The following is a 26,475-nucleotide window of genomic DNA, read 5'->3' as shown; positions in this document are numbered from 1 at the left end:
AGTCAGCTTAGGCAGTAAGTCATTTCCAGTAAACCAAGAAAATATCAAATTACTTTTTTTTTTTTTGTAATTGATGTTAATTACAAAATGATTTTGTAGTTAACATTGTTCAACAGTAAAACCCTCTATGTGTATATATGGAGAGAGAAGATACTTATATAAAAAAAAAAAAAGTGTATATGAGAGGAGAGTAATAACAATCATACAGTTGTAATTAAACTGAACAGCTGAGTTTTGAGAATATGGAGTTTTATTTAGGTGTTCTATAAAGCTATAATCTTAGTAATTAATTGATAAGAAGATAACTGTATTTACTTTTCATTTTGGTTAACCACATAAATTCTGTACCCTATATAAAAAAAAAATAGAATGCACCTGAAATGTTATGTGCTGCATACATTGCCTAACTTATAGTGCAAGTATATTATAGGATGTTTAAACATTACTTAATAAGAAAAAAAAAAAAAAAAAAAATTCAATCGATAACACATTTTCAGCTTATGTATCATTGCTCCCTAGAAATCTTTTAAGATAAATCAAAGCCTTCTGCCCTTCCAACTGCACAAATCTATTCTTATAAATGTAAGTGTATGTCATCTATTACTCTAGAACAAAAAGTCAGATCGAAGGCCAAATTTTCAACCTATGTTATATTGGTCATGGGAAAGTTTTAGGTCCAGTTACAGTTTTACAGCCCTCATTCCCTCTGCTGCCTACAAAAATTGGCATAAATAAAAAATATGTTTACACATTAATCAACAAGAAAAATGCAGATTGCTACCAAAATTTTCAACATATGTTTTGTTGACCACTAGTTTCCCTACAGAAATATTACTAAAAAATTGTAACAGGAGCTCTGGTCTGTTTCAAAATTTCAATGCTTGCTTAGAATATTTTAGGAATCTTTGTAACAATTTTAATGTTGTTGTGTTGATTTATTTTGTTATAAATCATGAATTATTACTATTTTCTAATGCACCCGAAATGTAATACACTACGTACATTAACTAAATTGTTTTTTTTTTTTAAGCATAGGGTCAACTAACGTGCCTACTAGAGGGTTAACCAACTACTCAAATGATCATAGATGAAATGTTTGGTCTCAGTACAGATAAAATGTAAGGTGCATTCCGAAAGTAATAATTGATAGATTTTATTACAAATGAATCGCAAAAGATGCTCCTAGTAATATTCTAAGTAATGTATACATTTTGTTGGGGGAGGGGTGCGTGTGTGTATACGCAATCTTCTCATTATGGTTTAGGCAATAGCCAACAAAAGTTTCGAAGATGAAAGAAAACTGCAGTTTAGTAAAACTAAACAACATTAGCATTAGTAGAGGCATTTGATGCAAGAAAGCAAGCTTATGCAGCATCAGCCAAAAAAATAAAATAAATAAATAAAATAAAATAAAATAAAAATAAAAATAAATAAATAAATAAAAAATAACCACTTCCACTTCACCCCTCTGATCGTTCGAAATACCTGTCCAGCTGAGCCTTAAACTCATTTAGGCTATCAACTTCCACGACAAGGGATGAAAGTCTGTTCCACCAACCAACCACCCACTGGCTAAAGGCAAATTTCCTCACGTCTATCCTACATCTGTCTTTCCTCAATATGAATTTATGCCCTCTCAGGTGATTTTTCTGAGCAAGAGGAAGAATCCCATCAGCATTGAGCATGCTCAAACCATTCAAGGCTTTATACACCTCAATCAGATCACCTTGCTGGTGCCTAGTCTCCAGACACTGTAATTTGCAAAACTTAAGCCTTTCTTCGTAAGAGCACCCGTTTGTTCCATTCACCAATCTTGCTGTCCTTCTCTGGACTCGTTCCAGCATCCCTACATCCTTCTTGAAATGAGGCCTCCAGACCTGTATACAGTACTCTAGGTGTGTCCTGACCATTGCCTTATACAAGGGAATAATCACCTCCTTATCCCTGCTAGAAAAATTCCTATATATCATTGACAATACACCTTGATCTACTCTTGCAGCCCGTCTGCACTGCTCACAAAACTTCATATCTGCCTGCACAACAACACCCCCAGGTCCCTTTCATTCTCTACCACTGTCAGTGTAGTACCACAGAGTTGATACGTTGCTCTGGGGTTGTTTTTCCCATATGTACTACTTTACATTTGTCAATATTAAACTTCATTTACCACCTCTTAGCCCATCTGCTCAACCTTTCCAGATCCTGTTGCAGTAGCATAGTGTCAGTAGTGTCCTTGACAACCCTGCCAACCTTCGTATCGTCTGAAAACTTGGACATTAAGCTTGATATACCATCATCAATATCATTTATAAATACAGAAAACCATAATGGACCCAATACTAAACCCTGGGGGACTCCACTAATAACATTAGTCCACGATGAGCAGTGTCCATTGATTACCACTCTCTGTCTGCTCCCCCTCAACCACCCCTTTATCCATAGCAGCAATTTGCCTCCAATGCCACACTGCTCCAATTTGTGCAGCAGTCTTCCATGTGCAACAGTATCAAATGCCTTTCTAAGATCCAAGTATATAATATCAAAGTTATTCCCTGCATCCAGTTCTTTTGTGACTGCATCATAGTATCCAATCAAATTGGTCAGGCAAGACCTCCCCTTAACAAAACCATGCTGTGTCTGAGCTGTAACTGAAATCTTGTCTAGATGATCCTGCAGTGCTTCTTTAACCAGTGCCTCTCCATTAATTTTCCGGGAACAGAAGTTAAACTCACAGGTCTATAATTACTTGTGTCGCCTTTTGATCCTCCTTTGTGAATTGGGGTCACATTTGCACATCTCCAGTCCATGGGTACTTCCCCTGAGTCCAAGGAAGTTTTCATAATTATGGCTAAGGGTTTGACAACCTTCCTTTGCTGTCTCTCCTTTAATATAACTGGATAGATCCCATCCACCCCAGGTGTCTTTCTTGTATTTATCTTCAACAATTTCTCCTCCACTTTACTCTCAGTTATTACAAGATTCTCTAGCTTACTGCCAGAGTTAAATACACCTCTGGCATTCCCCTCGCTGAATAACTCCTTATGTGTGAATGTCGATGCAAAATATTCATTTATTTTGTTAACAACCTGAGCAGGATCATCAACAGTTGACCCATCAATATTAAGTGGACCAATCTGATTCATCCCCTTCCTTCTAGAGTTTACATAAGTAAAGAACTCTTTGCTGTTTTTCTTTGCATCCCTTGCCAAAGATTTCTTGTAATCTGCCTTCACCTGCCTAACCTCCTTTGTAACTTGGTTACAGATCAACTTGTATCTATCATAGGCTTCTGTGTCACGTGTTAATTTTTATGTATCCCATGCATTTTTCTTCTCTGCCATATGTCTCATTAGTTTATCTGACATCCACTTAGGCCTAAACCTTGAACAATAGTTCTTAGTTGGTATGTAAAGCCTAGTAGCTGCCAAGATAAGTTCTTTGAATGCTTCCCATTTTGAATTTGCTGTTGGTAACATCATCAGTTGATCGCACTGTATAGAATTTAAGTACTGTCTCAATCCATCGTAGTCGCCTTTACGAAAGCAATAACCCTTCCCTTTACCCCTAATGGTAGTTACCTCTTTGAGTAAATCCCACTTCAGCACACTGTGGTCACTGCCACCTAGTGGTTCATTTACCTGCAGATTCTTAATGCATGAAGAATCACTACTGATAATCAAATTAAGAATATTACTCCCTCTAGTTGCCTCCCGAACATGCTGATGTAGAAAACAATCATCCAATAAATCCACAAAAGCCTTGCTAGTGTGTGAGTGACCAGCCCCCAAATTCCAGTCAATATCTGGGAAATTAAAATCCCCCATTATAAGACTCTCTGATTTACTGGTCCACTCTATTTCCCTGTACAATTTCTTATTATACTCATCAGAGTCATTAGGCCTATAGCACACTCCTACTCTCAATTTTGATCTCCCAATGCTTATGTCACACCAAACTGACTCGACACTGCACTGTCCAGCAATGTCGACTGGCTTCACTTCCTTGGATTTTATGTATTTCTTAACTAATAGCATAACCCCTCCTCCCTTCCTATCCTGTCTATCCCTTCTGTAGACATTGTACTCCCCAAACTCAAGTTCTGCATTCCTTCTTATATCTGTGTGACACCACATCTCTGAAATCCCCACAATATCTGCCTTTGATGTTTTGAGCAATACCTCAAATTCATCAAATTTATTTACTAAACTCCTAGCATTGGTGTACACGCAAATATACATGCACCTGTTCTTTTTCTTAGCTTCCCTAACACAACCCATGTGTTTACTTGTACCCCAATGATTCCCAGCAGTCTCTGAAATATCCTGCATCTTATTTTCCAGGCTGCCGCTCATTCCAATAGAAGCAGTGCAAGAATCACTTTCACCTCTGCCAGTGGCTACTGTTAATCTATTAGTCCTTGTATCCCCCCGAATCTAGCAGTTTTCCGACCCACCTAACACTGCCTCGATAGCATCAGAAAACATTCTTGCACCCTTTCTATTTAAGTGTATCCCCTCCCTGTAGAAGCAGTCTCTCCTGTTAACAAGTACAGACCAGGCTGAAAAAAATTCTACACCTTGAGCACAATCTTTCCAGGGCCGAATTGATCGACAGGGCTCTCATCATATACTCCCCCCTATCGTGTCTGGGCAGAATTGCAGACACTTTCAAATTCAACCCTAACTCGTGGCTTTTTTTCAACAGTGACCTGTACTTGTTAAGTAATTCCGCCGGTCTCCTACTCTTAATATCATTAGTGCCAACATGTACAACTATATCACCTTTTGTGCCCTTAAAAGATGATATCCGCTCTACAACGTCATCAACCTTTGCCTCTGGCAGACATACCCTGGTCCTGTTCTGCCTATCCTTTTTACAAAGCATGTTTTCCGTTTCCCTGACAATAGAGTCACCAACAACTACTAGTTCCTTTGGGACCAGCGCATTCTGCCTTGGGGGGCTGCCGCTGTGTTGCGTGATGACCAACTGCAAGCTCTGGCATTGGTGTGGGCAGCTGAGAGCTTGATTGGCCCCCTCACTTTTAATCCTTCGAGGGCATCCACCCTGTCCTTCAAGCTCTCATATAGGCCCATAAAAACACTGAGTTGTTACCTGATTTCCTTACACTCCTTGCATCGCGCACACACAAAGACATCCCCCATGGCAGTATCATGTCCCGTACCTGACTGCTCCACAAACATCAAGCAAGTAGTGCATTTTAATAGGCTGTGGTTCAGAGGGCAACTGCCCCCCCCCCCTCAGTTCTCCCCTGAGCCACAGCACTCCCATTAGCTTGAGCCTTTTGCTTTGCTGCTCTGGTCAGAGTCATGATTTCGATTTAATTTCAATAAAATTTCAATTTCAGTACAAAATTAAAACCCTAAACTTATATCCCAACACAGTTATAACGCTATATTTATGTTTCAGTAACGAGTGTTATCTACGAAATCCCTTTATATAACTTCCGTATCAAGTTAAGTATTGATTATTTATTTTTTACTAATTATTTATGTTACATAACCCAAGTCGTTATATGTATAGTTAAAAGTACAATTTAATTGACAGTGAAGTTCAACAAGATTAATTATCTGATTAATTGACAATATTATGTACTATACTATACTATATTAAGCTTATGCTATCTATTATCGCGTAACAATGGCTGCAATTACGAACAGTAAACACGTGGATTTGATACCCTTTCCGATACTAAGTAATACCTACAAAATCTCTATCTAAGTTACTTTAAACTAAGTATTGTAAATAGGAATATAAAGCTACTCTAGAAAATAAGTTAATATGCCAATTTAAGCTAATAAAACAGAAAATAAATCAGAAAAAACTTCTCTGTTCCAGGAGCGGCAAAAATGTACGTCCGCACAGGCTACACTCGTCCTCACCAACCCATATAGAATGACCTGTAAAAAAAGAATTAAATGAAGCTAATTAAGGCAATATGACATAGTTTAACACTTTTGGAGTAAAAACATATATAGGTTTTTTGTACCTGCATGCAATGCTTATAAACTTACTTGTAAAAGGATGAATAGGAAAAAAAAAAAAAAAAAGGTATATTTAAATATACATTAAATAGTGGTACCAGAAGACATGCACACAAAGATAAATTCACTCTGCACTGAGCCTAGATCTGATACTGCGGTATGCAGATCTGGGTAATTTCTGTAATCTACAAAAGATGCAAAGAAGTTAAGCTTTTGCTGCATTGGGGGAATGGGAGCCTTTTGTCTGTATTGTTCTTATCTCATACTCTTCCCACCACCAGAAGATACTGAGCCAGTTGCCCCTTAAACCTCCTTGGACTGTCAGACTCAACCATCCAGGAAGGAAGTAGTTTATTCCAGTGGTCAGCAACACACTAATCAAACATGAACTTCTTGAGTTCTAGTCTGTTAGTTTTCCTCATTGGTTTATATTTATGCTTCCTTGTTCTTGTGTTCCATTTCAGTGTGTCCCACTGCACTGTACGCTTCCGTCAATTCACCCCCTCCCTTCAAGATGTCTTGTTTCCAATCTCTGTAATCCACACCTATATAATCTCTCCTCGTGTAGACCTTTGCTGTTAACATTTGACGGGTTGCCTATCATTGGACTCTTTCAAAAAGCTTTACTTAAATTTGTTCTCCAAATCTGAACAATATGGTGAAAGAGGCCTATGTGCTCCGGATTCATATTATTAAAACGAAAATTGTAGTTCCTCAGAGCGAACGGTTTAATATACTTAGAACATACATACAAAGAACGGTTTAATATACAGGCACGCGACAATGTAGCGACCAACAGTAGCATCAACAGTGGTGAATCATCTACGAGGACATTTATCCTATACTACCCCAACCTGTCGCAACGGATCAGTAGAATCCTAAAATCACATGGGATAAAGTGCATCCAACTCCCAGGCAGGAAACTACATTCTCTCATTTCCAATGTGAAAACACCTGTCCCCACCCTTGTGCAGAGCGGTTTGGTCTATCGCATCTCTTGCCGTGACTGCACTAGCTGCTACTTTCGAGAGACTGGACGTCAGCTCGAGAAACGCCTCTCAGAACATAAAAGGGTGATCCGTTTGGCAGATGTGGAGCACTCAGCTATTGCCGAGCACGTTTGGACAACCCACCATGACATTGACCCACACCGCGATGTCGTGGTTGTGGACAGGTCCCACCATTACCTACGGCATACCTGGTTGGAATCGTTAAACATAAAATGCTCGGATACCTCTTTGAACAGGAACAGTGGTTGTCAAGTTAACCCCATCACAGAAGCAATAATTCTGTCCATAGACAAACGCTGGCCATGTCACCACCATACGTCACAGCCACAAACTTCAACCTCAAACAATTAGCCACGCACCAGTTTGGCAGTGCACATCTCCATTCTAACTGTCATTTAATATTTTCTGTTTAACTGAAGAAGGCTGTCTACTCAGCCGAAAGCTTTTTGTATATTAAACCGTTCTTTGTATGTATGTTCTAAGTATATTAAACCGTTCGCTCTGAGGAACTATAATTTTCGTTTTAATAAACCTGAACAAATTATTCCAATTGTGATCTCATCATTGACTTGTATTACTGTAATCTCCTTCTCCCTAGCTGCAAAGGTATGGAAATTATTGATAAGATGCTTTGTGTTTTCCTGGTCATCTGCTTAATCTTAATGCTATGTCAAGTCTGGTTGTATCATAACACCAAGCCTGTTTTCTCATTTACACCCTTCACTTTTACCCCACCTACTGTATACGTTCTTGGGTTATTATTTCCCAAATACATTTGGCAGCATTAAAATATAACTGCCATTTCTTTGACAACCTATGCAAAGCCTATGGGATGACCTGCGAGATTTCTTTTCTTCTTTTTTACTTGGTCAGATTGTTTCAAAACTGCTGATGTCAACGTTTGTTCAGATCGTCAGTGAAATTATTCTTGTAGGAATGGAATCCTTTATTCCACACTCAACTTTAAAATCTTGTCCTTTATCTAAACCTTGGTTTTCCAATAAATGTGCTAAGGCTGTTTAAGAGAAGAACGTTGCATATCGTAATTAGCTTGTTTCCAATTCTTCAGTTTCATTTTCTGCCTACACCAAAGCTCGCAACAATTGTAAAGCAGTTATTAATCAGGCTAAGAGTAGAAAACTTGCTTCTTGCCCTAATGGTAGCCAAGCATTCTGGTCTCTTGCCAAAGCTATTGGCTGCAACTTTTGTCCATCTGCTCCCAACTCTATTAAAACCAGATGGCTCTGTTGTCACTTCAGCAAAGGATAAAGCTGACCTGTTAGCATCCCATTTTTCTTCCAACTCATGTATTAATGATCTTGGTAAAACACCTCCCACCATTTCCAACATGCTCCATGTGGTCTTCCATCAGAAGGATTTTGACAAATCTTGATGCTAAGAAAGCTCCAGGCCCTGATGGTATTTCTCCACTTGTTCTCAAAACCTGTGCTCCTGAACTTATTCCTGTTCTTTGCTGCCTTTTTTTTCACTTTCTTATTCCAAAGGTGTTTTTTCTTCTGCTTGGAAATTTGCTCATATCCAGCCAGTTCCTAAAAAGGGTGACAAATCCCTCACATCCCATTGCAATTACTTATACTCTTTCTAAAGTAATGGAGAAATCAATTAACCACCAACTTTTAAACTACCCAGAAATCTTCTATCTTGATCAGCCGACCGGGCTAGCCAGGTGGGTAAAGTGCCTGCGTGGCAACCCAACGGTCGTGGGTTCGAATCCCGCCTCGGGCTTGGATCAATGTACTGCAAAATACTTGGGGGGTGCACTATGGCCACAGAAGCCGATGCGCCAACAACTATCAAAAAAAAAAAAAAAATCTTGATCAACGGTCGCCAGTATGGATTCTGTCAGTGTCAATCCACTGGTGATATTCTAGCTTATGTTACCCATTTATGGACAAATTTAATGGAAAACAGTGAAACATAACATTCAGTGAAACATAAGCAGTTGCTCTTGACATCTCAAAGGCTTTTTATCGTGTTTGGCATAAAGGTCTTCTAAACAAACTTCCATCTTATGGTTTGTCAACTTTTTTTTGTAATTGGTTATCCAGTTTTCTCTCTGATCGCTCACTGAGGGTGATGCTAGATGGCTGTCTGTCTTCTAACTTCTCCACTAATGCCGGTGTCCCCCAAGGTTCAGTTCTTTCCCCCACTCTTTTCCTCTTGTATATTAATTATCTTGTATATTTTTCAGCCTGGACTGTACTTGTTAACAGGAGAGATTGCTTCTACAGGGATGGGATACACTTAAATAGAAAGGGTGCAAGAATTTTTGCTGATGCTGTCGAGGCAGTGTTAGGTGGGTCGGAAAACTGCTAGTTGGGGGGGATACAAGGACTAATAGATTAACAGTAGCCAGTGGCAGAGGTGGAAGTGATTCTTGCACTGCTTCTATTGAAATGAGCAGAAGTCTGAAAAACAGGATGCAGGATATTTCAGAGACTGCTGGTAGTCATTGCGGTACAAGTAAACACATGGGTTGTGTTAGGGTAGCTAAGAATAGAAACAGGTGCATGTATACCTGCGTGTACACCAATGCTAGGAGTTTGGTAAATAAATTTGATGAATTTGAGGTATTGCTCAAAACATCAAAGGCAGATATTGTTGGGATATCAGAGACGTGGTGTCACACAGATATAAGTAATGCGGAACTGGAATTTGGGGAATACAATGTGTATAGAAAGGATAGACGGGACAGGAGGGGAGGAGGGGTCATGCTATTAATTAAGAAACACATAAAGTCCAAGGAAGTGAAGCCAGTCGACATCGATGGACAGGGCAGCGTCGAGTCAGTTTGGTGTGACATAAGCATAGGGAAATCAAAATTGAGAGTAGGAGTGTGCTATAGGCCTAATGACTCTGATGAGTATAATAAGATATTGTACAGGGAAATAGAGTGGGCCAGTAAATCAGAGAGTCTTATAATGGGGGACTTTAATTTCCCAGATATTGACTGGAATTTGTGGGTTGGTCACTCGCACACTAGCAAGGCTTTTGTGGATTTATTGGATGATTGTTTTCTACATCAGCATGTTCGTGAGGCAACAAGAGGGAGCAATACTCTTGATCTGATTATCAGTAGTGATTCTTCATGCATTAAGAACCTGCAGATAAATGAACCACTAGGTGGCAGTGATCACAGTGTGTTGAAGTGGGATTTACTCAAGGAGGTAACTACCATCAGAGGTAAAGGGAAGGGTTTTTGTTTTCGTAAAGGCGACTATGATGGTCTGAGACAGTATTTAAATTCTATACAGTGGGACCAACTGATGATGTTACCAACAGCAAACTCAAAATGGGAAGCATTCAAGGAACTAATCTTGGAGGCTACCAGGCTTTACATACCAACTAAGAAATATTGTTCAAGGTTTAGGCCTAAATGGTTGTCAGATGAACTAATGAGACATGTGGCAGAGAAGAAAAATGCATGGGATACATACAAATTAATGGGTGACATGGAAGCCTATGATAGATATAAGTTGGTCTGTAACCAAGTCACAAAGGAGATTAGGCAGGCAAAGGCAGACTATGAAAAATCCTTGGCAAAGGATGCAAAGAAAAACAGAAAAGAGTTCTTTACATACTTGAACTCGAAAAGGAAAGGGATGAATCAGATTGGTCCACTGGATATTGATGATTCAACAGTTGAGGATCCTGCTCAGGTGGCTAACAATCTAAACGAGTATTTTGCATCTACATTCACGCATGAGGAGTTATTCAGGAAGGAGAATGACGTAGGTAAAGTGAACATTGGCAGTGAGCTAGATGATTTTGTAATAACTGAGAGGAAAGTGGAGGAGAGACTGTTGAGGATAAACATAAAAAGGCACCTGGGGTGGATGGGATCTGTCCAGTTATATTAAAGGAGGCAGCAAAGGAAGTAAGCAAACCCCTAGCCATAATTATGAGAGTTTCTTTGGACTCAGGGGAGGTACCCATAGACTGGAGATGTGCAAATGTAACGCCAAATCACAAAGGAGGATCAAAGGCTGACACAAGTAATTATAGACCTGTTAGTTTAACTTCTGTTCCAGGTAAATTAATGGAGGCACTGGTTAAAGAAGCACTGCAGGATCATCTAGACAAGAATTCAGTTATAGCTCAGACGCAGCATGGTTTTGTTAAGGGCAGGTCTTGCCTGACCAATTTGATTGGATACTATGATGTAGTCACAAAAGAACTGGATGCAGGGAATAACTTTGATATTATATATTTGGATCTTAGAAAGGCTTTTGATACTGTTGCACATGGAAGACTGCTGCACATATTGGAGCAGTGTGGCATTGGAGGCAAATTGCTGCTATGGATAAGGGGATGGTTGAGTGGCAGAAGACAGAGAGTGGTAATCAATGGACACTGCTCAACGTGGACTAATGTTATTAGTGGAGTTCCTCAAGGTTCAGTGTTGGGTCCGTTGTTGTTTTCGGTGTTTATGAATGATATTGATGATGGGATATCAAGTTTAATGTCCAAGTTTGCAGATGATACAAAGGTTGGCAGGGTCGTTAAGGACAATACTGACGCTATGCTGCTGCAACAGGATCTGGACAGGTTGAACAGATGGGCTGAGAGGTGGCAAATGAGGTTTAACATCGACAAATGTAAAGTGCTGCATATGGGAAACAGTAACCCCAGAGCAACGTATCAACTCTGCGGTACTACACTGACAGTGGTGGAGAATGAAAAGGACCTGGGGGTAATTGTGCAGGCAGATATGAAGTTCTCTGAGCAGTGCAGACGAGCTGCAAGAGTAGCTCATGGTGTCTTGTCAATGATATACAGGAATTTTTCTAGCAGGGATAAGGAGGTGATTATTCCCTTGTATAAGGCAATGGTAAGGCCACATCTTGAGTACTGTATACAGGTCTGGAGGCCTCATTTCAAGAAGGATGTAGAGCTGCTGGAACGGGTACAGAGAAGGGCAACAAGATTAGTAAATGGAACAAAGGGTTGCTCTTACGAAGAAAGGCTTAAGTTTTGCAACTTACAGAGTCTGGAGACTAGGCACCGGCGAGGTGATCTGATAGAGGTGTATAAGGCTTTGAATAGTTTGAGCATGCTCAATGCCAATGGGATTCTTCATCTTTCTCAGAATAATCACCTCAGAGGGCATAAATTCAAATTGAGGAAGGACGGATGTCGGATAGATGTGCGGAAATTTGCCTTTGGCCAGCGGGTGGTTGGTTGGTTGGTGGAACCGACTTCCATCACTGGTTGTTGAAGTTGATAGCCTAAACAAATTTAAAGCTCAACTGGACAGGTATTTCGAACGAACGGAGGGGTGAAATGGGAGTGGGTTTTTTTTTTTTTTTTTTTTGTTTTTTTTGGCTGATGCGAATAAGCTTGCTTTCTTGCATCATATGCCTCTGCTAATGCTAATGCTAATGCTAATGACCTTCTTCCATTGACTGGAAATCCTATCCATAGTTTTGTGATGATAGCACATTGCATTCCATTTTCCATTTTGAGAAACTTTGCCCTGCTCAATCAGCTTCAACTTCTTGAATATCCACTACAAATTCCTTAAATGCCAATCTCCAGGTAATTCTCCAGTGGGGCAAAGACAACTTAGTTTATTTCAATCCTTCTAAAACTCTTAGATCTCGTAAAAAGGATTCTTTTGCTCCTATGCTTATCTTTGGTCTTTGGTGACACTCTGGTTTCTAGGCAAGATGATATATCTCTTTTGGGGATTACCCTGACTTCTAATCTCTCTCTTGGCACAAGCACATTACAAATATTGCTTCCTCTTCATCTAAAAAACTTGGTTTTCTCTTTTGCTCTTGGCATTACTTTTCTTCTAAACAGCTGTTCACTGTGTACAAATCACAAATCCGCCCTACCATGGAATATTGTTCCCACATCTGGAGCAGTGTCCCCAAAACCTCTCTTAGGCTTCTAGATTCCATTCAGAAGAGGGCAGTTAGGTTAATTGATGACTCATCTCTAACAGAGTCTCTCCACTCTCTGTCTCATAGACGTACTGTTTCTGCTGCATGCCTTTTCTACAGATACTTCCATGGGCACTGTTTTTCTGAATTGGCTTCTATAATTCCCTCTCTCTCTTTCAAAACAGTCTGAACATGTGCCACCACCAGCTAACATCCATTTACTCTCCAACTTCAAACTCACAGAACCAACTTTTTATCTTCCTCATTTGCTCATTCAACTGCAGTTTTCTGGAACAGCCTTTCTTCATACGTATTTCCTGAAAATTATAGTCTACAGAAGTTCAAGTTTCATGTCAACAGATATCTTCTTTCATCTTCTCAACCTCTAACCCAAGCATGGTTCTATAGGTTTAATACCTCTTGTGTTTGGAGTTTTCATTAAAAAAAACAAAATCCAAATCATTTTGAAGAAGCTCACCTTGACTTCTGTTGTTAACCACCTTCCTAATCTTTATGCCATATATTATTTGCACTAAATGGTAAAACCCTTTATTCCCTCATGACTCATTTAAGAAGATCAGAAACAAGAATGGCCCTAGCACCAAACTTGACAATTCCATTTATAAATCTTGTCCACTCTAAAGAATAGCCATAAATAACAACCATCTGCCTCGTGTCTTTTGGCCATCTGCCAATCCACTTCAGGTTCTTCTCCAACCTTAGTAAAACCCAGTAACCTCATGTAACCTCTCAAGTAAACTACAGTAACCTCTAATGTGCATCTTTGACCATAGATTTCAGCTTCTGTACTCCACCATAAAATTATTTTTTGTAGCTCTGTTGTGAGGTAAATGGGAAATATATTTTATAAAAAGATAGGTGAAATAGGACCGGAGTATGTCTGCCAGGAGCAAAAGTAGATGACGTAGAGCCGATATTAAAATTTTAAGGGCCAGAAAGATAATATTGTTGCACACTATGTTGGGAAAAAGTTATGAGTTAGGATTAAATTTGAAAATGTTTACATTTCTGCACAGACATGATAAAAGGAAGTACATGTAACGAAACTTGTCAGTCAATTTGGCCCCAGAGAGACTGCAATTAGGCCCCAGAGAGCTCAAGGGGCTTAAATTTTTGACAGTGTGGATAAACTGTTTTCAAGGGATGATATACTTAAATTGAAGATACACGAATATTTGTCGATGCTATTGAAGCAGTGTTGCGTGGGTTGGAAAACTGTTAGCCCGGGAAGAGTTACACAAACTAATAGACACAGGTGAAATTGATTCTTGTACTGCTTGTGTTGAGAAATACAGCAGTCTGGAAAGCAAGGTGTTGGGGATTCCAAGACATGTATGGAGCCCTCATGGAACAAGAAAATATATATGGGATGTGTTTGGGTTACTAAGAATAAAAACAGTTGCACATATATCATATACTTGCATGTACACTAATGTTAGTAGCATCGTAAATAAATGTGATGAATTTGAAGTAGTGATCAAGCCATCAAATGCAAATATTGTAGGGATATCAGACACACTGCGTCACTCAGACATAAGGGATAAAGTATTTGAATAAGGAGAGTACAATTTGTACAGAAAGGATGAGCAGGTCAGGAAGGGGGAAGTCGTGTTCTTGGTTAAGAAATATATTAAATCTGAGGCAGTGCATCCAGTCAACATCAGTGGCCAGTGCAATGTTGAGTTCATTTAGTGCGTGACATAGGCACTGGGAGTAGGAGTGTGTTATAGGTGTAATGATTGTGATAAGTATAACAAACTAGCTATACAAAGGAATAAAGTGGACAAGTAAATCAGAAGGTCTTATAATGGGGGGATTGGAACTTTTGGGTTTGTCACTCTCACCTTTTGTGGATATATTGGATGATTGTTTTCTTCCACAGTATGTTTGAAAGGTAACAAGAGAAAGCAGTACTCTTGATCTGATTATCAGCAGCAGATTCTTCATGCATTAAGAATCTGCAGATTCTTAATGCATGAAAAAAAAAGAAAGAAAAACTGGGTGGTAAAGATCACAGTGTATTCATGTGGGATTTACTTAAAGACATCTCACTACTGTAAAGGGAAAGGCTCTTGCTTTTGTAAGGTGTCTACAGTGGTCTCAGACCATCTTAAATTGTGTGCAGTGGAACCAACTGATGATATTGGTTCCACTGCACACAATTTAAAACTAATTCTAAAGGGAAGAATCATAATCGTAAATGCTTACTAGGCTTTTCGTACCAACTAAGAAATACCATTCCAGGCTTAGACCGAAATGGATATCAGATGAACTGATGAGACCTGTGGCAGAGAAGAAAATTGCATGGGATGAATTTATCAAGTGATGTAGAAGCCTATGGTAGATATAAGCTAATCTGCAATTAAGTAAAAAAGGAGGTTATGCAATCCAAAGTAGATTACAAGAAGTCTCTAGCAAAGAAAAGAAGCAAAAACTTCATTACTTATGTTAACAATAAAAGGAAGAAAGGGGTTGAATCACATTGGTCAGCTTGAGTTTAACCATTGAGGATCCTGCTCAAGTTGCTGACAAATTAAATAGGTATTTTACATCTACATTCATTCACAAGTTATTTTTTAGGCAAGAGGATGCCAGAAATTTACCAAACTCTAACATGGAGCTAAAGGACTGAAGTAGGTGCGATCTATCCAGTTACATTAAGAGAGACAGCAAAGTAGATAAGCAAATCCTTAGCCGTAATTATTAGAGTAATTTTGGATTCAGAAGAGGATCCTAAGGAGTAGAGATGTAGCGTATCCAAAATGTATCTGTTAACTTAACTTCTTTTCTGTGGAAAAGCCTATGGTAGAGGTCCTGAATAATTCACTGATTAATGAATTATTCAGGACCATCTAAACAGGATGCAGTTATACTGCAGTCACCACTTCAATTTGTTAAGGGTAATCTTGGGTAACCAATCTGTTTCGATACTGTAATGCAGTAACAAAGGAACTGGATGCAAAATATAATTTTGATCTCATATACTTGTATTTCGAGAAATCTTTTGATACTGTTGCACATAAAAGTCTGCTGTACAAATTTGAGCAACATAGCATTAAGGCCAAGTTACTGCTATGGATTGGACTCTTTGTGGACTAATATTATTAGTGGTGGCCCCCAGGGTTCAGTGCTTGTCCCATTGTTATTTTTTATATTTATTTAATGATATTAATTAAGGTATATCAGGATTAACATGTTCCTGCTTCCTCATGCAAGTGCATCAGATTTTTAATCCATGTGGAGGGAGAACCACAGTCTTTTAGAACTTTTTCTTCCAATTTTACAGATAAAAAACTGGATATTTTGTCAAGAAACCTTCACTGGAGGCTGATTAATTCAGTCATAGTGAGAAGAAAGTCCAAAAATTGTCTTTGTCCTTTCCAGTCCAGATTGACTCAATCCCATGGTTTTTGATCCCGAGTCAAAAGGTCATTGGAAAAGCTGGCAGCGAAAGTGTTAATATCTAAATTTGCTGACGATACAATGGTTGGCAAGGTGGTTAATGACAGTGTTCAAGGTAATCTATTGCAACAAGATCTAGAAAAATTAGACAGTTGAGCTAAGAAAATGGCAGTTGAAGTTTTACATTGGTTAGCAGTAATCCCAGATTAATGTACTAACTATATGGTACCACAGTTAGCACTTACGTTTTCCACTACTCAGTGTAGTGGAAAATGTAAGATGCACCAACAACTAACTAAAAAACAAAAAAAAGCAGCTGCTAATGGCTTATGTTACTCATCTTTGGACAGATTCTACTGAATGTTTGGAATAACTCAAGAAATTTCCCACAACAATTTTTCTGAGGCATAAACATTTTCTAAGAATGCTATTTATCTCTCTAATGGTCTATCTTCCATTTCTTGCAATTAGCCAGGGTTCTATTTTAACTATTCACTGCATCTGTCAGTAGATGGCCCTCTACCTTAAGACCATGCTGAAAAAATGCCTTAAGTTAGATCAAAATATGTATGTCTGCAATTCTACTCAGACATGATAGGAGGGATATGCCAAAAGCCTTGTGGATTAACTCAAGACTTGATTGAATCTACAAGGCTGCTGGGAGGGAAGAATTTATTCTTTCTACCTACAAGTGACCCACACATATAGGTAGAAGGAATCTATTTTGTAGAGACAGTATTCATTTGAACAAAGGTGGTGCAAGGATGTTTGCCAGTATTATTGAGGATACCTTAAGGGTTTGGGGGTACTACTAGTTGGGGGGAGAACAGTAATATGGATCCATGTTTATCTGTTGATTTGAGTCAAAGTAATGCTTGCACTCACTGCAAGAATTGTTGTTTGTTATTGCAACAGCTGATGTTGGCAAGATGCTGAGGGTAGCAACATTTCAAATGAGCAGGAAGATAAAACAAGCCTAAATAACTTCAAGTGGTGTGCCAGGGTAGTAAACTATAGAAGAATACTTAGTCTTAACTATGTCTACAGTAATGTCAGGAGTATTGTGAATAAAATGGCCGAATTAAAACTTCTGGTTAGGACAACTAATGCTGACATAATAGGGCTAACAGAAATGTAATGCCACCCGTAAATTCGGGATTGTGCGTTCCACCATGATATTCAGGGAAGATAGAAGGAATGGCAGGATTATGCTTCTTATCAGAAGTAACCTGAGAGTTTAAAAAGAGCCAGAAGTTACATCTGCCAGTATAGTATCTGTATGGTGTGAGTTAGTTGGAAGCCAAAGTATAATGAGAGTGGGAGTAATTTACAGACCAGAAGATTTTCACAATCTTTTGGTCTGTAAATATGGTGAGAGTCTTTACAAGCAAATGGAATGGGCAAACAAGTGCAAATGTCTTATTATGGTTGACTTCAATCTGCCCCAGATTGATGGAATAAGTAGGAGGGAAACTCACCTTGGTGAAAAAATTTTGTAAATAAACTAGATGAATATTATTTGTGCTCATCATTACTCAGAAATTAATGACATCACAGAGCTTAAAATACAAGAACTGTTGGCAGGTAGTGATCATGCAATCATCAGTTTTAAGATGAAGAAAGCTGTTGCAGTAGTTAAAAGTAAAGGCATGGCTTTTAATTTCAGAAGAGGGGATTCTGACAGTTTAAGTTGCTATATGGCTATATGTCATTTACCACTATATTCGACACTTGTACTCTTTAATTAATTCTATCTCCCCAGTGCATAAAAATTCTTTTTTTTTTTTTGTTTTTTTTTTTTCATAGGGTATCCTGTCTATATTATGGCTTTGCACATTTTATTCCACATAGGGGTCCCCTATGGAGAATAAAATATGCAAAATATTGAAACAAGAGTTTCAAATTTTCAATCGAAATTTCTCCCCAAAAAGCTCAGGTGATTTTGGGTTAGTCCTGAAGGGTTCTGTTCCCTACTGATGTGGCCCTGATCCATATGCCAAAGGACAGTAATTAGGGGTTAGTGATGTTTCCTGCAGCACTACATGCACCCTATCTGGCCTTTATAGAGTACTATATATATCACAAAGTAACTGTTGTGGGAGTGTCACTGGACAATATATGCTATACAATATATCTGTATATTTGATATGGCAGGTATAGTTATCACAACCACTTGGCACACCTCTTACAAATGAATAATGGGGTTTTAAATTATGTGAAATGCCATAATTGTTTTAAGTAAAGTTTGTGAGTCAAAGGAAGACTTTGGAATAAACTATAGGTAATATTTTATTAATATTTCAACTAAGGTTCAGACTGCAATGTTCTAATTTGATTGCATTTATCAATTAAGAATGATGTGCAGTTTTTATATTGTTTTTATAGGTATTAATTACTAAATTGAAGAAATTCAATGAAACAATGTGGAATGCCAATCTGCTATATCTCATCTGAAAGATGGATGTGCAGTATAAGTTTTTTGGATTATGGTTTCTAAAAGTTGACAGTATGTATTAGCATTTACTAAAACTGGTCTTGCAATTTATTTTCTTTATTAAAGCAAAGATCTCCCAGCTGCTGTGTTAGGTCCAGATCGTATTTCTCGAGCTGCTGAAGCTATAATTCGGATTGAGCAGCTGCAAGAAGAAATTGAAAGGGAGCTTCAGAAGGTGTTGCTGTATGCTAAACAGAAAGCTAGTTTGAATCTTCAGAGTTCTATCAATATACTTAGTAGTAAGGTAATTAAGAAACATTTTATATATTTATTTAATATATCTTATATGGCATAAGTCCAGTTATGCAGCATCTGTGGGGATGGGATGCTGGTTGTGTGAATTTGCCAGTTGGATGAGCATTACTTGGATAATTACTTATACGGTCCATTCTGGTTATTTGGGACACATCGGAACTAGGGCATTTTGGCACGATTAAGTGCCTGCCCCAATTATCCGAAGTTTCACATAAATAGTTAAAAATACATTGTACCCCCCCCTTTTTTTTTTACAATTGGTTCACTGTACAATCAAATCATGTTACGACGAACTCAACGTAGTAAAGTACTGTACTAAAGTGCAGTAAGCAGCGGTCATTGTGATCACGTTTGTGAATTGAATTTTAATTTTATTAAACAGCAATTCTAATTAGTGAAAATAGGAGGAATATTATCCACAGGCTATAAAAGCAACGATATATTAAGCAGAAATTTCCCTTTATTACCTTACCAATTAAAAAATACGTGAAAATCGGAAGAATATACGTGATAATCAGAATAATTAATACGTACTATAATATGTACATACGAACTAGCTGAAATTTCTGTTCACTGACATTTGTGGGTGGGGGTTAAAATTTAAAACGGTAAAAAGAATAAGCAATCAATAACAAAGAACATGGCACACACAAATTACAAGTAGCACAATATGCACAAGTGTGAACCGAGTAACGAGTTACAAAGCTTTAAAAATACGAATGAAGAGAAGATATGAAAATTAATTTTTTTATATTATTGAAGATTTCATGGAAGTGTAAACACATTTTACCATAATAACCCACAGAATTCCACCTGTTGGTATTATCGCAAATTCAGTAAGATCGAGTTTACTGTCTGTTTATGATAGATTTCACTAACAGAAAAGCCCAATAAACAGGTGACTGCTAATTGTTTTTGTTTTATGGTTGTGACCTCCAGAATTTCGACTGAACCACGTGGTACCGTCGGAGACAATTGTAGGGTAATCTCCAGTGCTGCGGTCCCCTGCCCCGATTAAACAGCATGCTGTCCCAATTAAGCGAAGTAAACCCTGGCTATTTTCTCGATTGGTTTCTGTTTTTTAAGATTTGCCCCAAGTAAACGGCTGCCCCGATTAACCGATGCCCCAAATAACCGGAATCCACTGTATTTATATATATATAAGATAATGGTCATACAACCAGCATTACTCATACAAGTTCCTATACTGTACAATGAAATGACATAATGTGAAGTTAAGAAATAAAGTTTCTTTTGACTTCATATTAAAATCTTAATTTTACATCTTATCACCAATTGTGCTTAAAAAGGGGGTGGTGAAAGTTGTATGATATCTTATCATACAACTTTCTTCCCCCCATAGTATTTCCACTTGATGTGGACACCTGTATGTGGTGAGGGTATATCCAATTCATGCCGCTGGGCTCTAACACCCATATCTTGCTTCAAGGGTTACATCATTGGAATTTAGCATGTGAAGCCATGTGCTGCAACTCGTGGAAACTTGGAAAGGGCATCTTTGTGGATGAGGAGCCCAGCTCTCTACTTCTTTGTCCCCTGCTTTAACAAGACAGAGGTCCCAGACTGGCCTGACTGGGATCAATCAGCAGTTGGTTCTTAGTGGTAGGGTTAACTGCATTCCAATAGGTCTTCTTCCCTTTAGTCCTGGACAGAGCTGGTCGTGGCGCATTATAGCCCTAGCTGCTAATGCGCCAATAAAATCGAAATCAAATCAAAAAACCTGGACAGAATCAAGTCCTGTTGAAAATGTGGGTATGATGTTCTAAGTGAACTTTGCATCTCATTCGCATATGCAGTACATGGTAGTTCGCAAATGGGCATCACCTGTAGGGCTCCATGGTGGATGAGGTTAGAACATTAAAAATTTTTATTTTACTCTCATGAGTAGTTTAAATCCCTTTTCCTCTTCTGGAGCCCTAACAGGGCTCCTACCTAATTGATCATATGATACTTACAATACTTCTGTAAAAAGAGCGAAAACTGAGGAAGCACCGACATCAGTGAAGCCACTTTTCGTCCTCCTTGCCACTGAAGAGTAGACAGCTCACTTTAATATAACACCATGTGAAGCGTTCAGACATTTTAGTTGAATGGCAAATCCAACATGTGCCTAATCAATTCTGAATGCCATATCAATGGAGGGGATACCTGTCATCATGATCTCTCATAAAACTCTCAATACTTCACATGGTGTCATATTAAAGTGAGCTCTTCTTCATATCTCTGAAGAAGAGATCTGCTCTGAATTTAAACATCAAGGTGTGACAGCCATCAAGAGAATATCAGTGCTAGAGGATGGGAATTTTGTTCCTGTACAAGTTCTAATCGTATCATTCAACCCCACAGCCTCCAATTTCTATCAAGGAGGCGACTTAAACTATCCAGTAAGAATTTACATTCCAGATCCACCAAGGTGTTTTTAATGCCAATAGTATGGCTACTCACGAACAGCCTGTCGTGGCTCCCCTACCTATGCTCGATGTGGTTGTGAAATACTATAATATTATAGTATTACTGGTAGGGTCAACTGCATTCCAGTAGGTCTTCTTCCCTTTGGTCCTGGGACAGAGAACATTTATAGTTCAGCTCTAGAAGCTGAACAAGGAATGTTCAGCTTCTGAGGCAATTTGTATAAATTGCCAAGGAGAGCACCCAGCATACTGTGAGCTTGCCAGCAGTGGAAGGAAGAAAAAGAAATCCAAAAACTAAAAACAAAGCTGAACATTTATGAAGAAGCCAGAAAATACATCCAACCAATAAATAGCGGCAAGGCTTTGTATGCTCAAGAGGTTTCTGTGAATTGCACCATTAGGATGCAAACTGAGATGACCATACCATACCATCATCACAGTCATTCACTTCTCTTGCCTGCCATTTATTAGTTCCTCAAAAGAGCAAATCAGTTGTAACACCTATATCAATACCTCTTGCTGCACCAGTTCCTCTAAAGAGAACAGCAAGGAAAAGGAGTCAAAACTGCTCTCTCAAACTCAAGAACAAATGGATGTAGAGGAGGAGGAGGTGACAGAAGACTCAGTCTTGGAACTTTTTGTGGAGAAAGAAATGGATACAGGACAGCTTCCATACTTCCCCCAAAAAAAGATAAATCCAAGGCTGAGAAAAACAAGCCCTCAGTGATTTGGAAGCTGATCAACGGATTCACCAAGCCCAAATAATGACTAAATTCCTACAGTGGAATTGGCATGGACTCCAGTGAAATACTGATGGTATCAAGGCCCTTCTGGAAAAGAATGAATCAGTTTGCTTTTGCTTGCAGGAGACATATTTGAAGGCAAATAAAAACTCTTCTTTTCATAATGCTACTATCGTGCATAATGACAGAAGCGAGGATGTACATCCTCATATTTCCTTAAACAAGAACATCTGATATCTGTGTTCTTTGATATGGAAAACGTTTATGATACAACTTTTGGATACAACTTTAAGATTTGCCATCTTAAAAGCCATATATAGCTTTGGTTTAGAGCGAACCACCTGTTTTTTTATTAAAAACTTTTTAGCCAATTGGTATTTTCAAGTTTGTGTAGGATCCACACTCTCTCATTCCTTTTGCCAAGTGGAGGAGAATTGTAAGAATCAGTTTTAAGTGTTACGTTCTTTGATCATGGAAATCAGCAATTTCCATTATCAAAGTAAATTCCGTTATAGCTTCCTCCAACTGTAAATAATGCCCTCTGTGTTATAACTTTAACATATTTTCTCAGTCATGCACCATGAGGGTTATTGAAAGACAACTGAAACAAGCCATTGATTGCCTTAACTCCTGCGCACTGGCTAATGGATTCAGTTATCTTTCAATAACCCTCATGGTGCATGACTGAGAAAATATGTTCAAGTTACCAACACAGAGGGCATTATTTATTACACTTAACATATTTTTGTCATAAGTGTAATCTTCATACTGAAACTGAATTGAAGCTTGGACAAAATGTTAAGTGTTAGAAACAAAATTCTTGGGACTTGTATTTGATAAAAAGTTGACCTTTCTTGAACATATATTCAACTCTATACAAAGTGCACGACAGGCCTGAATATTCTCCATGCTCTCTCTGATTCTTGCATCTTATCTTATCACGTATCTACCATGCACTTGTGCAATCTTGACTAGATTACAGATTCCGGGTATATGCATCAGCCAGAAAGAGCATGCTTCGTAGTTGTCTCTAAAGTACTGAAATCCCTGTCAGACCATCCTACATGGACATGTGTTTTTGAGCCATGATGGGAAAATTTGCAATGTCCATTGTACAATCATCCTTTCAGTATTCATATCCAAGGGCTACTCCAAGATTTGCATATCATAAAAGACAAGGTTGCCCAAACACCAAGGTAAACCCTTCCATCCTGGCATGCTCACATTCTAGCATGTGACGTCCCCTTAAGAACTGTGTAATCTGATTCTCTATCATCTACCTGCAGCTCCATTCAGCATACTGAGCTGAACGTTCCAACTTTTTGCCAGTTTACACAGATTGCTTGAAGTCAAGAGTCGTGTAGGATCTTTTGCTGTCTTTCCAGGCACCACTACCATATCCCAGCAGATTTTTCCTGAGTGCAGCATATACATTGCATAACTGCATGCTAGCCTTGGATTACATCAGAACTCTGTAATACCAGTGGTACATCATATGTTGTGATTATTCAAGCATACTACAGGCTTTATTAGCATTAAGATAAAATTCCCATCCAGTCCTGTCTTTGGTTCAATAGAAGGTATGCTCTCTCTGAACATGAATTGGACATCTGCTTTTGCTGAATCCCTAGCCACATTGGGATTAGGGGAAATGATTTGGCTGGTACTGCAGGAATCAAATCAGCAATTTCCATGATTAATTATGACCTGTTATTTCCCTATACAGGCTACAGTTAAATAATACACTAACAAGATACACTCCCAATAGCAGGATCAATGGAATGGGCAGACAACTAATAAATTGTATCAGATAAAGCCTGTAATTGAAACATGACAGTCTAGTCTAGAGAGGAATTATAACAAGGAAGTTGTTCTTACTCAACTCTGACACAGTCATCTTACACATTCTTTTCTGCTGAGGGCTAATGATCCTCACATGTGCGAGTCTTGTAACGCCATTTTAACTATAAAACATATTTTAATTGATTTTCATAATTTTTCTGGTGCATGAAATACATATTTTACTGCTTTTACCTATCTGAAGGCCTTATATACTCAGATGTTATCAAACAATGAACACATCAAAAGTACAGGAACTCCCCAACTTACATAAGGGTTGCATTCCGCAGAACACTATGTAAGTCGGAATTTCTCCCATGCTTGTGCAGCACTCGCAACTGTGCTCGCTGAGTTGATTGAATCAAAAAAAGAAATGTTTGACGAACATGTAAATAGAATTATTTATTGTATTTATTCAATTTTTTATCTCATGTGCAGGAAAAATTACAAAAGTGTGCAATTTAAAAATATTTCAAAATTATAAAATTACAAAAAAAAATGAGAGGAGAGAGGCATAACATCAGTAAGTTTTACCTCTCGAGCATCGTTGCCAGAATTAATGTCTTCAGCTGATAAGTACGCTGCTGCGGGGGTTGAGGGCTGTGGAGATTTAGAAGGGGATGGCTTTTTTCCTTTCATCGTAGATTTCTTTGTAGCAAGAAAGCATATCATTCACCCCTCTGTTAACTTTTAAGAATCATTCGCTGTCAAAATTCATCTTCTCAAACCTCACCATTGCCATCTCTCTGGTGATGAAGCGTCTTGGCTCCTCATTTGGTTCATCTTGAGCTTTGTCAGCATTTTCTTCTTTCACTATCACTGCTTGTAAGTCAATAAGTTCTTCATTAGATAATTCCTTCTCTTCTTCCTCTATTAACTACTCCACATCTTTGGCATCAACTTCCAAATGAAGTAGTTCTGCAATCTTTACAATCTTATCTGCAACCTCATCATATGATTCGTCTTTTTCAAATCCTTCAAAGCCTTTTACGTGCCATGGGCATATTTTCTTCCATGTGCCATATAAACAACTTTTAGTAATTTCTGCCCAGGCCTTATTAATGTTTAAGATGGCGTGGTAAATATTATAAGATTTCCAAAAGTCTCCTAACATAAAATTTTTCTCGTCGTCTACTGCAGACAATGCCTGAGCGAATGTGCATAAATAGTATGCTTTTAAATTCGAAATAACACTGTTGATCCATAGGTTGAATGAGTGAAGTAGTGTTTGGGTAGAAATATGACTCTCGCATTCGAATTGAAATCATCTAGATGCATCGGATGTCCGGGAGCATTATCTAATAGAAGCAAAAGCTTGAAAGGAACGTCGTTGTCTTTACAATATTTTTCAACCTCGGGAATGAAGCAGCATTTAAACCAATCTTCAAAGAGAGATATTGTTATCCATGCTCTCTGGTTCGATTGGAAGTGCACAGGTAGGGTGGCTTTATTGATGCCCTTAAATGCACGAGGATTTCCAGAATGGAACACAAGCAGTGGTTTTAATCTGTAATCTCCTGTTGCATTAGCCTCAAGCAAGAGCGTTGCTCTATCTTTTGATGCCTCGAAACCTGGCATTGTCTTTTCCTCTTTGGCAATGTATATTCGAGCCTGCATTTTTTTCCAATACAGAGCAGTCTCGTCAACGTTAAAAATTTGCTGCCTTGAATAGCCACCTTCATCAATAATTTTTTGCAACACATCACAAAATTTCTCTGCAGCTGCAGAATTGGCACTGGCGACTTCACTGCATACTTTAACATTGTGGAAACCAGCATGATGCTTGAACCTTTTAAACCACCCGTTTCTTACCACGAACTTGGCTTGGGGTTTGCTGTACTTATCCATAATATTTTTATAAATACTTGTTGCTTTTGCTTGAATGGTCATTAGATTCAGGGGCACTTGCTTCTGAATCTGATTTTCCATCCATATTACTAACAGCTTTTCCATCTTCTATATAGTACCTGAACACTGTTGATATTAAGTGTGTTAATCCTTTGACATGTTCTTTTATATGCGTGCTGTTATTTAAAATGGTATTCACTGTTGAAGCAGCGAGACCTAATTCACTTGCAATAGATGATAAACTTTGTCCTGCTTTGTACTTCTTAATCATTTTCATCTTCATTTCTAAATTAATTTTGTTTCATTTCCTGGCACTACCACCGCTTGCTCTTTCCATTGGTCACTTTACCTTCATCATTGTAATACGTAAATAAGAATGAAGAGAAGTTTCTGAAAATTTGTTTTTTATATGATTGAAGATTTCAGTGAAGGGGAACACATTTCATCATAATACCGTAACGCAAAAACCCACAGAATTCCAGTTATCAGTATTATCGCAAATGCAGTAAGATTGAGTTTA

The 26,475-nt window shown here is 38.4% G+C and overlaps 1 protein-coding gene across 2 annotated transcripts in view; it reads left to right on the top strand.

The window, feature by feature from the left end:
• LOC150085539 (inositol polyphosphate-4-phosphatase type I A) overlaps positions 1 to 26,475 on the top strand; it is a 557,621-nt gene that overhangs the window by 359,482 nt on the left and 171,664 nt on the right. For both annotated transcript variants that reach the window (XM_090373328.1, XM_090373327.1), the window contains exon 14: positions 18,905 to 19,082. In XM_090373328.1, the coding sequence (XP_090229454.1) occupies positions 18,905 to 19,082 (178 nt within the window). The remainder of the gene's footprint in view (positions 1 to 18,904; positions 19,083 to 26,475) is intronic.

Source organism: Mastigoproctus giganteus, chromosome 5, assembly GCF_048544385.1.
Source record: "Mastigoproctus giganteus isolate SK-2022 chromosome 5, ASM4854438v1, whole genome shotgun sequence".
Taxonomy (NCBI): domain Eukaryota; kingdom Metazoa; phylum Arthropoda; class Arachnida; order Uropygi; family Thelyphonidae; genus Mastigoproctus; species Mastigoproctus giganteus.
The sequence above is the reverse complement of the archived record's forward strand: the minus strand, read 5'-3'. Positions and strand labels throughout refer to the sequence as shown.